At 36.2% G+C, this 16,868-nt stretch overlaps 1 protein-coding gene across 2 annotated transcripts in view; it reads right to left on the reverse strand.

Moving 5' to 3' along the window:
• TC2N (tandem C2 domains, nuclear) overlaps window positions 1-16,868 on the reverse strand; it is an 87,133-nt gene that overhangs the window by 19,154 nt on the left and 51,111 nt on the right. For both annotated transcript variants that reach the window (XM_073011270.1, XM_007987617.3), the window contains exons 2-4: window positions 12,156-12,278; window positions 10,634-10,867; window positions 457-624 (exon numbers count right to left, since the gene is read on the reverse strand). In XM_073011270.1, coding sequence (XP_072867371.1) covers window positions 457-624; window positions 10,634-10,867; window positions 12,156-12,222 — 469 coding nt within the window. In that variant the 5' untranslated portion in view covers window positions 12,223-12,278. The remainder of the gene's footprint in view (window positions 1-456; window positions 625-10,633; window positions 10,868-12,155; window positions 12,279-16,868) is intronic.

The following is a 16,868-nucleotide window of genomic DNA, read 5'->3' on the forward strand; positions in this document are numbered from 1 at the left end:
CAACATAATGTTTTAAAGTATATATACATTGCAGAATGATTAAGTCTAGCTAATTTACAAATGTATTACCTCACAGTTATCACTTTTGAGTGATAACAAAAAGTGTTTTGAGAAAACCTAATATCCACTCTCTTAGCACTTTTCAAGAATATATCATAATTAACTATAGCCTCCATGTTGTACAAAAGAGCTCTTGAACCAAAGCTTCTTTCAAAAAAAGGAAAATTAAATGGAATGTAGAACTACCAACAGATGTAACTCATTAACCTTTCAATTTTCATATTAGATATAATACTACAGAAATGTCATAATGTTTATCACATTTATGAAGCTTGCTTTTTTCTTATTTTTAAATTGCTTTTAATAGTAAGAACCATTTATTCCCAGATCTTAGATTTGATTTCTAAATTTCTTAAAGAGAAACACAAAGAGGAAAAGCAGAAAAAATTTTCATACCCGATCCATACAGTCTCGTCACTTCTGAACGGGGAGGAAAGCGTCGACTCAAATCAGGTGAAATGTGCTGATACATATAGAATGGGTTATACACATCATAGCTGGGTCCGTGCTGGGATGCACTGGAAAGTTCTACCTTTCGATCTCCAAAAGATGCTCTGGCAGATGCTGAAAGCAAATGTTTCTAAAAGTTTATAACATCCTTTTCTTGGAGTTATTAGCCAACAGCTGGTACACCCAGGGCAAAAGAAAAAATATTTTGTCTCAAGTAATACTAAATCACATGCCTTTGATAGCTAAAAATATCAGCACATATTTAGGAAGTTCTGTGTGAAGTATTATGCCAACGATCAGCCACGAAGCCTGCACTTAAGACAGTTTGGTATATTTCTGGCATTTTTCTTTGCCCCATAGACAATTCTGTATTTTGTGATCTGAGTTTCCTCTTATTTTTCTACTTGCATATAGAACATCTTTTAAATTACAAGATCGGGTGGGGGGGATATATCCTTTTCAAGAAGACGTAGAACATTTATTAAAATTGATCACATGCCGAGATACACTAAGAAACTCTCAAATTTGGAAGGATTGAAATCATACAAAGTACATTTTCTTACTACAATGCAATTAAGTTGGAAATCAAATAGCAAAAATAAAAATTAAAAATATTTATATGGAGACACTAAAGACCAAGAATAACCAAAAACTAAATCTTTAAGAAGAAAAACAAGACTGAAAGATTTGCTCTACTGGGAATTAGGAATATAATATTGGTAAGTGATAGAAAAAGAGATCAATGGCAAAGAAGAGAAGGCCCAGAAACAGATACCCATTTCATGAACACTTAATTTATCATTAAGGTGGCACAGCACAAGAAAGAATGATCTTTTCACTAAAAGGTGATAAGACGACTGGATATCAATAGGGAAAAAATAAGCCTGCATTCAACTAAACATATTCAAAATATAAACAAAAAATTAGTTCCATGGGGACTGTAGATCTAAATTAAATATTACAGGCAAACCAATAAAGCTTCTATATGCAGGTTAACTTATAAGAAAGTTATCATGACCTTAGGACAGGGAAGTACTTCTTAAATGGAACATAAAGAGCATCAATCATATACATAATTTCATTTATTTATTTATTGAAGTTGATTCTCACTCTGTTGCCCAGGCTGGAATACAGTGGCACAATCTTGGCTCACTGTAACCTCTACCTTCTGGGTTAAAGCTATTCTCCTGCCTCAGCCTCCCAAGTAGCTGGGATTACAGGCACCCACCACCACACTGCCTAATTTTTTGTATTTTTAGTAGAGGTGGGGTTTCACCATGTTGGCCAGGCTGGTCTTGAACTCCCAGGTTCAAGTCATCCACTGCCTCAGCTTCCCAAAGTGCTGGGATTACAGGCATGAACCACCACGCCCAGCCTAATCATAAACATATTTTAATAAACTGAACTGCATTAAAATTTAAAATTCCCATTTGTCAAAGACTATTTAAGGTAACCCACAGAGTGCAAGACGATATATGCAACAAGCATAACTGGCAAAGGGCTCATATCCATCCAAGTACTAACCAGGCCCGACCCTGCTTAGCTTCGGAGATCAGATGAGATCAGGAGCATTCAGGGTGGTATGGTCATAAAGGGCTCATATCCAGAATACATGAGGAACGCCTACAAATCAATTTAAGAAAAAGAGAGAAGAGACTATATATAAATTGGCTTAAGACATTAATAGGCACTTCAGAAGACAGACTATCAATCTCATTAGTCATGAGGAAAAAATAAGCTGAAAACCCAAGGAAATACCACTACACACTCACCAGAATGGTTAAAAGTAAAAAGACTGACAATAGCACGTGTTGACAAGAAAGTAGAGGAATGTAAACAATCATACTCTGCTAGTGGAAATGTAAATTGATATAATCACTATGGAAAAAGAGTTTGACAATTTCTTCTAAAGCTGAAGATATTGATAGTCTATGACCCAACAAGCCATTCTGAACATATACACAACTGAAATGCTTGTACATGTGCACCAAGAGATAGGTATAAGAATGTTCATAAGTATGATTACCCATAATAGCCAAAAAATCGGAAAACTCAAAATCCCATCAACAGTAAAATGGATATAGTATATACTTACTACATAAAAATACCTTATAGTATGCTACACAGAAACACTACTGTACACTATGCCATTTAGAATACAGAACAAATTATAATATACACTTACTGTACAGATATAAAAACAAACTAAAACTACTGACAATTACTTGAATGAATCTCAAAAACAATGTTGAATGAGAAAACCATAAACAAAAGAATACAGACTGAATAAATTGTTTATTTTATATAAAGTTCAGAAAACAGAAAAAATTAAACTACAATATTCAGGGATATGAGCTTAGGTGGTAAGAAGAAAGGCAAGAGAGTCATGATTGTAACAGTTGTGACACTGAACACTCTAGGGTGACTGAAAGGCAAAAAAATGGAGAGAAGCTTTGGGGTTACTAGTGCTACTCTATTTCTTTACCTAGGTTGTACCTATATGGGTCTTCTGCTTTGTAATAAATCACTGAGCTATATGTTTCTGTTTTGTGCATTTTTCTATGTGTATAGTATTTCATAATTTAAAAAGGATAAAACATAGGTCAAATTCCTTTCAAGGTTAATAATCATGTTGGGAATAATACGTAGACATAAAGGTAATATCTTCAAAGGTTTAAATTACAGTAATTCTCCATATAACAACACTGTGATCAACTATGGACCACATATACGACAGTGGTTCCATAAGATTATAATGAAGCTGAAAAGTTCCTATGGTCTAGTGACATGGCAATGATTGTCATCAAGATGTGTAGGCCTAGGCTAATGTGGATGTTTGTGTCTATGTTTTTAACAAAAACGTTTAAGAAGTAAAAAAAAAGTTTTTAATAGAAAAATGCTTATAGAGTAAGGATATAAATATTTTTGTATAGCTGCACACTGTGTTTGTATTTAAGCCAAGTGTTATTACAAAAAAGTCAAAAGTTTCAAAATATTTAAAAGTTTAGGCTGGGCACAGTGGCTTACGCCTGTAATCCCAGCACTTTAGGAGGCCGAGGTGGGCAGATCATGAGGTTAAGAGATCGAGACCATCCTGGCCAACATGGTGAAATCCCGTCTCCAGTAAAAATACAAATTAGCTGTGCATGGTGGCCCATGCCTGTAGTCCCAGCTACTTGGGAGGTTGAGGCAGGAGAATCGCTTGAACCTCGGAGGCAGAGGTTGCAGTGAGCCAGGATCGTGCCACTGCACTCCAGCCTGATTACAGAGTGAGACTCCTGTCTCAAAACAAAACAAAACAAAAAAAGTTCATAAAGTAAAAAAGTTACAGTAAGCTAAGGGTGATTTATTATTGAAGAAATAAAAACATATTTAATAAACTTAGTATATCCTAAGTATACAGCATTTATAAAATCCACAGTAGTATACAGTAATGTTCTAGTATTCACATTCACTCATTACTCACACACTGACTCACCCAAAATGACTTACAGCCCTGCAAGCTCCATTCATGGTAAATGCCCTATAAGGTGTGATATGGCTTGGCTGTGTCCCCATCCAAATCTTATCTTTAATTGAGCTCCTATAATTCTCAGGTGTTGTGGGAGAGACCTGGTGGGAGATAACTGAATCATGGGGACAGTTCCCCCATACTGTACTTGTGGTAGTGAATAAGTCTCAAGAGATCTGACAGTTTTATTTTTTTAAGGGGTTTCCCCCTTTGCTTGGCTCTCATTCTCTCTTGCCTGCTACCATGTAAGATGTGTCTTTCTCCTTCCACCATGATTGTGAGGCCTCCCCAGCGACGTGGAACTGTGAGTTCATTAAACCCCTTTTTCTTTATAAATTACCTAATCTTGGGTATGTCTTTATCAGCAGCATGAAAATGGACTAATACAGTAAATTGGTACCAGGAGTGGGGTGCTGCTGTAAAGATACCCAAAAATGTGGAAGCAACTTTGGAATTGAGTAACAGGCAGAGGTTGGAACAGTTTGGAGGGCTCAGAAGAAGACACGAAGATGTGGGAAAGTTAGGAACTGCATAGAGACTTGTTGAATGGCTTTGACCAAAATGCTGATAATGACATAGACAATGAAATTCAGGCCAAGGTGGTCTCAGATGGAGATGAGGAACTTGTTGGGAACTAGAGAAAAAGTGGCTCTTGCTATGTTTCAGCAAAGATACTGGTGGCATTTTGCCCCTGCTGTAGAGATTTGCGAAACTTTGAACTTGAGGGAGATGATTTAGGGTATCTGGTGGAAGAAACTTCTAAGTAGCACAGCATTCAAGAGGTGACTTGGCTTCTGTTAAAAGCATTCAGTTTTAAAAGAGAGCAAAAAAGTTCGAATAATGTGCAGACTGTCAACGCAATAGAAAAAAACACATTTTTCTGAGGAGAAATTCAAGCCACCTGCAGAAATTTGCATAGGTGACAATGAGCCAAATGTTAATCATCAAGACAATGGGGAAAATGTCTTTAGGCTATGTCAGAGACCTTTGCAGCAACCCCTCCCATCACAGACCCAGAGGCCCAGGAGGAAAAAGTGGTTTCATGGGCCAGGGCCAGGGCCCCCCTGCTGTGTGCAGCCTAGGGACTTGGTGCCTTGCATCCCAGTTGCTCTAGCAATGGCTAAAGGAGCTGAGGTACAGCTCGGGCCATGGCTTCAGAGGGTGGAAGCCCCAAGCCTTGGCAGCTTCCACGTGGTTGAGCCTGCAGGTGCATAGAAGTCAAGAATTAAGGTTTGGGAACCTCCGCCTAGAGGATGTAAGGAAATGCCTGGATGCCAGGCAGACGTTTGCTGCAGGGGTAGGGCCCTCATGGAGAACCTCTGCTAGGGCAGTATGGAAAGGAAATGTGGAGTTGAAGCCCCCACATAGAGTCCCCACTGGCGCACTGCCTAGTAGAGCTGTAAGAAGAGGACCACTGTCCTTCAGACCCCAGAATAGTAGATCCACCAATGGCTTGCATTGTACACCTGGAAAAGCCACAGACATTCAATGGCGGCCCGTGAAAGCAGTTGGGAGGGAGGCTGCACCTTGCCAAGCCACAGGGGTGTAGTTGCCCAAGACTATGGGAACCCACCTCTTGCATTAGCATGACCTGGATGTGAGACATGGAGTCAAAAGTGATCATTCTGGAGCTTTAAGATTTGACTGCCCTGCTGGATTGTGGACTTACATGGGGCCCTTAGCCCTTCATTTCAGCCAATTTCTCCCATTTGGAAGGGGTGTATTTATCCAGTGTCTATACTACTATTGTATCTGGGAAGTAATTAACTTTTGATTTTGCAGGCTCATAAGCGGAAGGGACTTGCTTTGTCTCAGATGAGACTTTGAACTGTGGACTTTTGAGTTAATGCTGAAATGAGTTAAGACTTTGGAGGACTGTTGGGAAGGCATAATTGTTTTGAAATGTGAGGACATGAGACTTGGGAGGGGCCAGGGGCAGAGTGATATGGTTTGGCTGTGTCCCCATCCAAATCTCATCTTGAATAGTAGCTCCCCTAATTCCCACATGTTGTGGGAGACACCTGGTAGGAGACAATTGAATCATAGGGGTGGTTTCTTCCATACTGTTCTCGTGGTAGTGAATAAGTCTCAGATCTGATGGTTTTATAAGGGGTTTCCCCTTTCGCTTGGCTCTCATTCTCTCTTACCTGCTGCCATGTAAGACATGCCTTTCACCTTCTGCCTTGATTGTCAGGCCTTCCCAGCCACATGGAACTGTGAGTCCATTAAACCTCTTTTTCATCATAAATTACCCAGTCTCAGGTATGTTACTCATCAGCAGCGTGAAAACAGACTAATACATGGTGTATCATCTTTTATCTTTTATACCATATTTTTACTGTACTGAATACTGTATTCAGTATAGTATACAGCATAGTACCATACTGTATAGGTTTGTAGCCTAGGAGAAATAAGGTATCCATATTGCCTAAGTGTTTAGTAGGCTACACCATCTAGGTTTGTGTAAGTGCCTCTACATTGTCCATGCAATTATAAGATAGCTTAACAACATTTCTCAGAACATATCCCCATTGTTAAATGATTCATGACTGTGCTTGCAACACAATTTTAATCATTATTGATAGCAGTCTGCCCTATTCACTCAAAATCTTCTCTTTTCTCAACCTATCATTCACATATGCATACATACATAAACATATTTAACTTCTATAATTAGGTACCACCTTACTTTCTTGACTCTAATAAAAGTAATTTTCTCTCTAATATATAAAAATCAGATGGTTTTACCACTTCAGTGGACCTATAATTTAGGAGTTAACCAATTTCTTCCTCATTCAACTCAAAAAGCAATGTTTTCTAGTGAGCACAATGTCAAGAACATAAGAAAAACCATCACATACTGCCAGGTGGATATTTCTTATCTTTTTTCTGATTATGAAAATAATACAGTAAAAACTCAAAATTATTTAATAGTAGAAAATTCATTAAACAAATTATCGTATATCCATATGAAGAAATACTATGTATTCATCAAAAAGCAACAAATATGAAACGTTCACAATATATTATGTGGATAAAACAACTTATAAGACTGTGTGGTTTAATCCCAAAGTTGTTAACAAGTATGAAAAAAAGAGAAAGATCAATTGATTACGTATTCTGTAAGCCAGAACTTTTTAAAATTATTTTTGAGAAACACTATTGATATGCACAAAGTAAGATGATAGGCCAGGCACTGGGTTCATCTTTTCTCTTCTTTAAAAAATTAAAACTGGTCCAGGCATGGTGGCTCACATCTGTAATCCCAGCAATTTGAGAGGCCAAGGTGGGTGGAATGCTTGAGAATATGAGTTCGAGACCAGCCTGCTCAACATGATGAAACCCCATCTCTATAAATACAAAAATTAGCTGGGTGTGGTGGCGTGCACCTGTAGCCCTAGTTACTCAGGAGGCTGAGGCATGAGAATTGTTTGAACACAGGAGGTGGAGGTTGCAGTAAGCCAAGACCATGCCACTGCACTCCAGCCTGCAACACAGTGAGACTCTGTCTCAAAAAAAACAAATTTTAATTTAAAGTCTAATTTAAATTAAAAAATCACTCCAACCAGACCCAACTCTCTTGTAGGTAACAATAAACTCTAGATCGAAACTAAAACAAAGCAAGAAAATAAAAACCCTGAAAGCAATGAAGAGTAAAGAAAATAATACAAATCTGGACAGGAGATGACTCTGGGGAAAAAGGTAATGGCACAAAGTAGAGTTCAAGGAAATCAGAGCTGTAGGAAAGTAAGATGGGAATCCTGGAAAGGAGAGATTCCAAAATTCTGTAAATAAAGCCTTTTCAAATATCTGTCTCATCTCTGAACTACCACCCAAGAGCTGCCACCCAAGACAAGATTTGTAGTTTAAGTCCAATCAGTTTACTTGTCTGGTAGAAGGGAGGAAGAAAGAAAGGAAGGAAGGGAAGGAAGGTGTGTTAGTCTGTTTGTGTCACTATAAAGGAATATCTGAGGCTGGGTAATTTATAAAGAAAAGAGGTTTCCTTTGCTCGCTGCTTTGCAGGGTTTACAGGAAGCATGGTGCAAGCATCTGCTTCTAATCAGGGCCTCAGAAAGCTTACAATCATGGCAGAAGGCAGAAAGAGAATAGGCACATCACATGGCAACAGCAGGAGCAAGAGATGGGCAGTGGAGGTGCCAGGCTCTTTTAAACAACCAGATCTCACATGAACTCAGAGCTAGAACTCACTTACCACCAAGGGGATGGTGCTACACCATTCATGAGGGATCTGCCCCCATGATCCAAACACCTCCCAACAGGCACCACCTCCAACACTGGGAATCACATGAATTTGGTGGGGCCAAACATCCAAACTATATCAGGAGGGAAAGGAGAAAGGGAAGGAGGTAGGGAGGGATGAAAGAAGAGAAGAAGGGAGGAAGGGAGAAAGGGAGGAAAGAAGGAACCTTTTCAGAGGAATATAACTGAATCTAGAGTCTCCACAACATAACATTCAATATTTTTGATATTGATATCAAGAATACAACCCCAAATTATTCCATATACAAAGAAACAGGAAAATGTGATCTATTTTCAAGAAAAAGGACAATCCACAGAATCCAAACCTAGATGACCAAGATGCTGAAATTAGCAGATAAAGATTTTAAAGCTTAAAAACATAAAAGAAAATAGGTTTGCAATAATGTAAAAATAAGAAATTGCAGTAGAGGAAAACTATAACAAAGAACCAAATGTAAACTCTAGAACTAAAAATTGCAATGTCTAAAATAAAAAATTCATGAATAGGCTTAACAGCAGATTAAAGATAACAGAAGAGACAGTGCACTTGAAAAAAAGATCAGTATTACTGAATCTAAAGAACAGAGAAAAAAAGATACTTGAAAAAAAAAAGTCTCAGGGACCCATAGAACAATATCAAAAGGTTCAACATAGGTATAATTGGAATCCCAGAAGAAGAAAAGAGAGAAGATAAGACAAAAAATATTTGGACAAATATTGTAGATCTTGAAAGAGATTTGGATTACACTGACAGATACTTTCGTCAATATTCAACAAATATACACTTAAAATTCAACAAATACACACAAAATTCTACAGACATTCACTTGGGCAGCTTGTTGTGTGTAAAATTTATGCCAAAAGAAGAAAACTGTAAAGAGATCACTGGACCCAGTAAATGATATATATGTTTAAGCGTTTGCAAGGAAATATATTGGTGTCTTCAATTTACTCTGAAATTCATTCCTCTCCAAAAAGTGGATTACTAATGGATAGAAGAATGGATAGGTAGACAGATATTTGATAAAGCAAGTATAGTAGGTAACGTTAATGGCAGAATTTATGTGGTGGACATACAGGTATTCACTAATAAGTTTTTTTTTTTTTTTCCTATATGTTTGAAATTTTTCTAATAAAATTTTGAGGGTAAAAAAGCCATTGTGACTTACGGTATTTCAATGGACTAACACAAATTGTTTTTAAAAAAACAAGACAAGAGCTACATGTTGTTTCATCTTCTCTCTAATAATTTGGCTTCTACATCAGCCACATTCAGCCAATGGATCTATCTTATTCAAGTAACTATTTAGACTGGGAAGTAAAGACTGGTGAAGAAAGAAGGGAAGGAAAAGTGACTATTAACCAAATATTAGAAAATAATAAATAAGAAACATGTTTTCTATGTTTACTAACCAATACAAAATAACTCCTTTACTTTTTCATTCTAGACATGTGACGGATAACTGAGGTATTCTAATTACACTCATCCCTCAGTATATGTGGGGGATTGGTTCCAGCCCTCCATGGATACCAAAATCCATGGATGCTCAAGTCCCTTATATAAATGGTGTAGTATTTGCACACAACCTATGCACATCCTCCCATATGCTTTAAATCATCTCTTAATTACTTATAATACCTAATGTAAAGGCTGTTGAGATAGTTGTCATACTGTATTATTCAGGGAAAAAAATGACAAGAAAAAAGTCTGCACATTTTCAGTACAGACGCAATCATTCTTTTTTTTCCTGAATATTTTTGGTCTGCAGTTGGTTAAATCCACAGATGTGGACCCCACAGATATGGAGGGCCAATTATATATTATTTCTTGAAAAAAGGACAAATCTACATACAAATTATTGTATTATGATCAGATTTCAAAACGGGACCTTTTAAAACTACTGCACATTAAGTTCTTCTACAGAAAGAGCAAAATATAAAAAGTAAAATAAAAAAATTTTATATGAATTTTGTATTAAAAATATAAAAGCGGCCGGGCACGGTGGCTCAAGCCTGTAATCCCAGCACTTCGGGAGGCCAAGACGGGCGGCTCACGAGGTCAGGTGATCAAGACCATCCTGGCTAACACGGTGAAACCCCATCTCTACTAAAAAGTACAAAAAACTAGCCGGGCGAGGTGGCGGGCGCCTGTAGTCCCAGCTACTCGGGAGGCTGAGGCAGGAGAATGGCGTAAAACCCGGGAGGCGGAGCTTGCTGTGAGCTGAGATCCGGCCACTGCACTCCAGCCTGAGTGACAGAGCGAGACTCCATCTCAAAAAAAAATATAAAAGCAAAATAACAGCACTTATATGTCACATATCGATTTTTAAATCCTGCTATTTTATTGTTTACCTTCAAGTTCTTCCATATGTGAAGGAGTTTCTTGTGTCCTGGGTTGAATATAAGATAACTTAAACTTGGGCACCACAAATGGTACTTCTTTGCCATCAGATGGTAATTTGGAGAGCAAATAATCCTCAGTACAGCCAACCTGAGGCTTTACAGAAACAGAAGTCAATGGAGGTACAGAGATAGTAGCATTTTGACTATGTGGGACTGTTGCTTTAAAATCTCTTTCCACAGAAACTGCACATAAAAGAAAAAAGAAAAGAAAAAAGTCACAAATATGAATATAGGTTACATATAATAATCTAAACCTAGCATACTTCAATATTTATTTAACCATTTTAGAAAAAATTCCTGACATATAAACTACTCTTAGTTCTTACCAAACACTTATGGAATCTACATTAATTTTGTCCAGACAGTATTTGAGCAATTAATACACTATTGTTAAAGTGCATTAACTTATCATAATGGTAAAAGCTGCTTTCAAGTCTTATTCCCACAAGAATTCACAGACGGAAAATAATTTTATTTTGTAGTCAGCAGTGCTTTCGAGTAAAAATCTAGTCATTTAAAACTACTGCCAACAAAAGCAATTCTTGTCAGTACTACCGGTTAACATCAGTCTTAATTACATAGAGCAACACTACAAGGAAGCTAAAGGTTCCCAAGCCTATAAAAATCACAACCAAATCACAAAATAAAATGCACTCTGACCCTAGATATACTTCATAATAGCAGCTACCCCAGTCGTAGCTTCTATGACCCATTTTATTCATTCTTTAGAATCATATGTGATTCCTAAGCTACATGATTTAAGATGGGAGGTAAGTTATTCTATATATATATATATAATGCTATCTGTAGACTGAAAGTACAAGTATTATTCTGTAGAAATTTATGAAATGTTTTAATGTAAAAAAGAAGCCTCATACTCAAATATACTATGAAGCTCTGCTACAGATTAGGAAATAAAAGTGCCAGAGAAGAGATAAGGAAGTCATGCAATAGAAAAAGAACTCTCCAGGGGTCCTTAATAAATTTGAGTCTTCATAGTTATGGGTCTCTTCCCCATTGGTCATTCATTCATTCAAGGGCACTTTTAATGTTATATAAATACTGAAGATTATCTCTATTTAAATCAAAACATTGGTCAGAATATGTTGTCTCCCAAACACACTTCTCTTCCCTCCCTGCCTTTGCCTGTACTATTTCATCCACCTGTAATGCCCATGTCCAATTTTCAGCTTCTCTTCCTTCTTCCCAACCGGCTTCCTAAATTCCTATTCAGATTTCCATGGCAAATGCAATCTTCTTTGTAGTAATATCTTACATATGCCCTGGGTTGAATTAATCTCTCTCTCCCCTATGCTCCAGACTACTTGAAGTTATGGAATATTTACTTAGTGTGCCTTATGTTTCTGCCTCCCCCAAGAAGTTGGAAAACATGCCTAATTCTATGTATTACAAAATGCCACAAATGAAGGAGGTGCTACATAAATGTTACTGACGTCAAAGCAAAACTCACAGTTGTGTTTTTCTGTTTCACCATAGAAACATCCTCCACAGCAACTCTTTATAAATTCTGTTGCCATTACATTCAATTTCCAATATCCAGCAAAAGATACAAACTTCCAATCTTAATATTAATCTGTTGGTAGAATAGAAAACAAGTTAACCTGCTTGTCATGCTTAATACCATTAGATATTACTAAATAAACCACATTATCCATCTTTTTAAGACATAATGAGGATTCCGAAGCAAAAATACTTAAGAGGAAGACAGATTTTTCTAACCATATGAAATCTTGTATAACTTATTTATAAGTTATTAAAATTATGTTTAAAAATTACTAAATGAACAATCTCAATATTAAAATCTGCAAAAAAGAAAAATTCCATTCTCAATTTTCTTTCACGAAAAATAAGATGGAAGATTGAGTGTAGAGACAGAGTAACAAGGCGGGGGGTGTGTTTATGAGAGAGAGAGAGAGGGAAAGAGATAGATAGAGAAGGGACAGTGTGGAAAAAGAACAGCAACATGGAAGAAACACAGAAAAAAAGAAAAAAAGAGAGAAATAAGAAAAAATAAAGAGGTAAACTAGGACATTTGCTGATAAAACAGCAAGAAACCTAAGACAAGAGCACATAGAATTAGGAAGAAATGTTTGGGAAGGGAGATGAAACAGGAAAAGCCAAAAAAAAGAAAAAACAGTCAGGGGCAAACCTAGAAATAGAGAGTGGAGACTAGACAGCAGGAGACAGTGAACTGAGGCAGAGAGAGAGAGATAAGAAATAAAGAGGGCAAGAGTAGAATGAAGCGGAGAGAGAGGGAAGGAGAAATGCAGATGACAGCAAGATGAGAGGTACAAAAGGGCAGAGAAATCAAAGAAGAAAAAGAAGGATGGAGAAAGAGGTAAGAAAAGGAGAGAGGGGAAAACACAAAATGTAAAAGAAAAGAGATGAAAAAAATGTTCAAAGAAATAGTGAAAGTTAGAAACTGAAAAAAGGATGAAAGATGAGAAAAGGGGAAAAAGATTGAGATAGAGAAGCAGAGTAAATTTAGGAGCACTGGTCAAAGAACACAAAATTAGTTTTGATAGGAGAAATAGGTTGAATAGCTCTATTGTACTCCATGTGAATACAGCTAATGAAGATTTGTGGTACTCTTGAGAGATGCTAAGGCTGGATGTTTCATGTTCTCTCCACAAAAATAACTACGCCAGGTAATGCAGATGTTAGCTAGATTTAATCATTTCACAAGGTATAGGCACTTCAAAACATCACATTGTATACAATAAATACATACAATTTGGTCAATTTGAAAAGTAAAAAAGCATATTTAAAAACTGTAGAGAGAGAGTGGTAAAGGAGATAGGGTTAGAGAGGTAAGAGAATACAGGGATAAATAAAAACAGACTAGGAGAAATGGAGACGAAATTAAAAAGCTGATAGGGAAAGAAACTAAGTATCTTAAAGGAAAGTTTATTCATTATTATATTCTAATAAATACACATACAGTATAACTAAAACAATTTTTCTCTTTCACCTGATCTATCTAAATCTATGTCCAAGCAAAAGTTAAAAGAAAACATGGCACTCCATAAAAAGTGTGAGAAAACATTCACTTCCTCCAGATCAATTATTCTGGTAATTCAAAGGCCCTATAACGGGCACCAATAAACAAATAAACTGCATAATTCATGAATTATTTTAATCTTTAGAGTTATACTAATAGAAAAGTATACCTTAAGCACTACATCACATACATACAAAAAGACACTACAAATAAGACATAGTGCAAATAAAGGAAGTCTATTTTATATTCACCAGGAAATTAAATGTGTAAGAACTTCATGTCCAATTTCCTATTGTCCTTGGTCTCAGTGCCTTTGTTCTAAATGCACTCTCTTCATTTATGCCTACTTAAAAAAACTCCATACGTTTTTCACAGGAGGTTTTAAACATATGCGAAGTATAACAAAACCCTAATCACTCAGATTAAAATAATTATCAACTCATGGCAAATCTTATTTCATCTCTGCCTCCCCATTTACCCTGTCCTTTGGATTATTTTGAAATAAATTCTAATCATATAATTTCATCCATAAATACATAAATAATGATTTCTAAAAGATGTGGCAAAGGACTTAGGAGTTAACTTCAAGGGGTTCTCACTGGCTGAAGGTGAATCATTTCAAGTATTAATACAAACAGTAACTGTAATGAATGGTAACATATCAAATATTTCTAAAACATTGCTCTTTTTAAACATAACCATAATAGTATTATCGTGTGTAAAATAATGCCATCAACTACTTGTTCACTGTTCAAATTTCCCCTATGGTCTCAATTTGTATAGCTGTTTTGTTGAAATTAAGATCAAATTTTAAATTGTTTCATCTTTTGTTATTAGAAATAGTGCCACAGTAGCTTTGTGCAAACATATTTCTCAGATATTTCTCAGTATATATCTGTAAGATAGATTCCTAGAGATAAGACTATGGGGTCAAAAGGTGTATGTATGTAATTTTGCTTGTACTGCCAAAATTCTCTCTGAAGCACATCATTTTGCATTCCCAATAGCAATATATGAGTATCTTTTTCTGTTACCAACAAAATACATTGTCAAACTGATGGACTTTTGCCAATGTGATAGGAAAGAAATGATATGTTGTGTTGTTTTAATTTACATCTCTCTTATTATAAGTGATGTTGAGCTTCCTGTCATATAAGATTAATCTGTAATTGTTTCTATGAATTCTATTCATTATCTCCTGCCGATATTTTCATAAAGCTGTTGGTCTTTTTCTTCTCCAGTTTTTGAAGCTCTTTAGATATTTCAGAGACTAACACTTTGTCCATTATACAAGTGGCAAACATCCTTCTGGTTTGTCGTTTGTCTTTTCACTTTGATTATGGTGTTTCTGCTATGCAAAAGTGTGTGGTTATGCAAATCATAAAATAATTTACCCATATGTTATTCAAGTACTTAGTACAGTGTTATTTTCTATACTGACATCCTGCTATACAGTATGAGAAATGGATTAAAACTTACCTCTTCCCAATTTACTATCTCAACACAAACACCACATATTAACAATTCTGTATTTTCTCCACTTACAGGATGCTCCCTTTAGTACACATTAAATTTCCATATGCAATTGGATTTATTGTGTATTTTCTAGTCTCTTCAATTGTTCTGTCTATTCCTGTATCAATAGTATATCATTTTAATCTTAAATTCATATACCATGTTATAACGTAGCAAGACAAGTCATCTTTACCCCTCTTCACTTTCTGCATTTTCTTAGCTATTCTTGCTTGTCTGTTTTCGAAAATGAACTTTATAATCTGTCTAGCCTTAGGAGGAAAAATCTGATGGTACTTTCATCAGGATCATATTAAACTTATAAATTATTTTTTTAAAACTGACATCTCTAAGAATATTGAGTCTTCCTACACAGAACATAGTATATCTTTACATTTGTTCAAGTTTATGCTATGCCTTTGGGAGTTTTTATAGTTCTCATAAAAATTCTGAAGATTTCTCATTAAGTGTATGCCTGTATAATTTGCTTGACTATCATAAATGGTATCTTCTCTTTTATTACATCTTGTGACTATTTCCATTTTTTAAATGTATACATTTTCAAAAGCCCTGTTCAGCCCCAGCATATCAGAGTAAAATACTCCGTAACCACCCAAATCAAATGAATAGTCTCCCATTTCTAAATGTCTAGAGTCTTTAAAAAAAAAAAGTTTAACATTTCTCTTAACATTTGATGAGACCTTGTTCTATCTCCCCCGTTAGAATATAAACTGTTCAAAAACAATATTGTACTCACTTTCTGCTTAGCACTCAGCACACTACATGATGCTGGGAATATAGTTGGAACTCATCAAATACCTAGTTGATAGATAAGGAAGCAAAGTACAACTATCTCCCATAAAAACTCACAATACATTCATCAAATCACATCTCTGACCCCAATCAGCTTGCAAATACCTAACGTTAATCATGACAGCAATGTGGAAGAATTGGTTAAAAATGACTGCTACTTCAAGTGGAAAAGTTCTCAACACTGATGGCCTTGAGTTATCCAAAACGAGTTGGGGAAGATGGAGGAAGGTAGTAGAAAGAGTGAAAAGTTTATATGAATGAAATGTGAAATCTGCTTAAAATGAACACCCAGTAATACACTACAGGAAAGACAGTTAAAAAACACAAGGATATTTTACTTTTGTAAAAAATAGAGTAACAGGGACAGATTTATCCTACCACCTGAAAAGCAAATAAAATATATGGAACAGCAATTTTCAAGACATTGGCTATCAGACAGCAAAGAACTGAGAAACAGGAACTGAATGAGGTAAGCCTTTCACCTTACTCCCTTGAAGGAGTTTCCAGCCCATGGGAATTTACCCAGGCAAAGTTGAGTAGATTTTCTGAAATGAAGAGACAAAGCTGAAAGTATGTGGAGAATAAGGCAGCGAGAGTACGTAACAGACTACTATAGAATAAAGAGGTACATACAGAGAACAATGGAGATCAGCAGAGGGTCCCACTCAAGTATTCAACAGAGTACTGATCAGCACACACACAGAAAAGGAAGCTACACAAGACTGGGAGGGAAAAACACCAGAAAAAATTACAAAAACCATACATAACCAGTATTTACCAAGGTCAGGAGTGATGCCTGTCCCCACAAATCAGACTGGAAAAGGGATCAAATTGTTT

Source organism: Chlorocebus sabaeus, chromosome 24, assembly GCF_047675955.1.
Source record: "Chlorocebus sabaeus isolate Y175 chromosome 24, mChlSab1.0.hap1, whole genome shotgun sequence".
NCBI classification, from domain to species: Eukaryota; Metazoa; Chordata; class Mammalia; order Primates; family Cercopithecidae; genus Chlorocebus; species Chlorocebus sabaeus.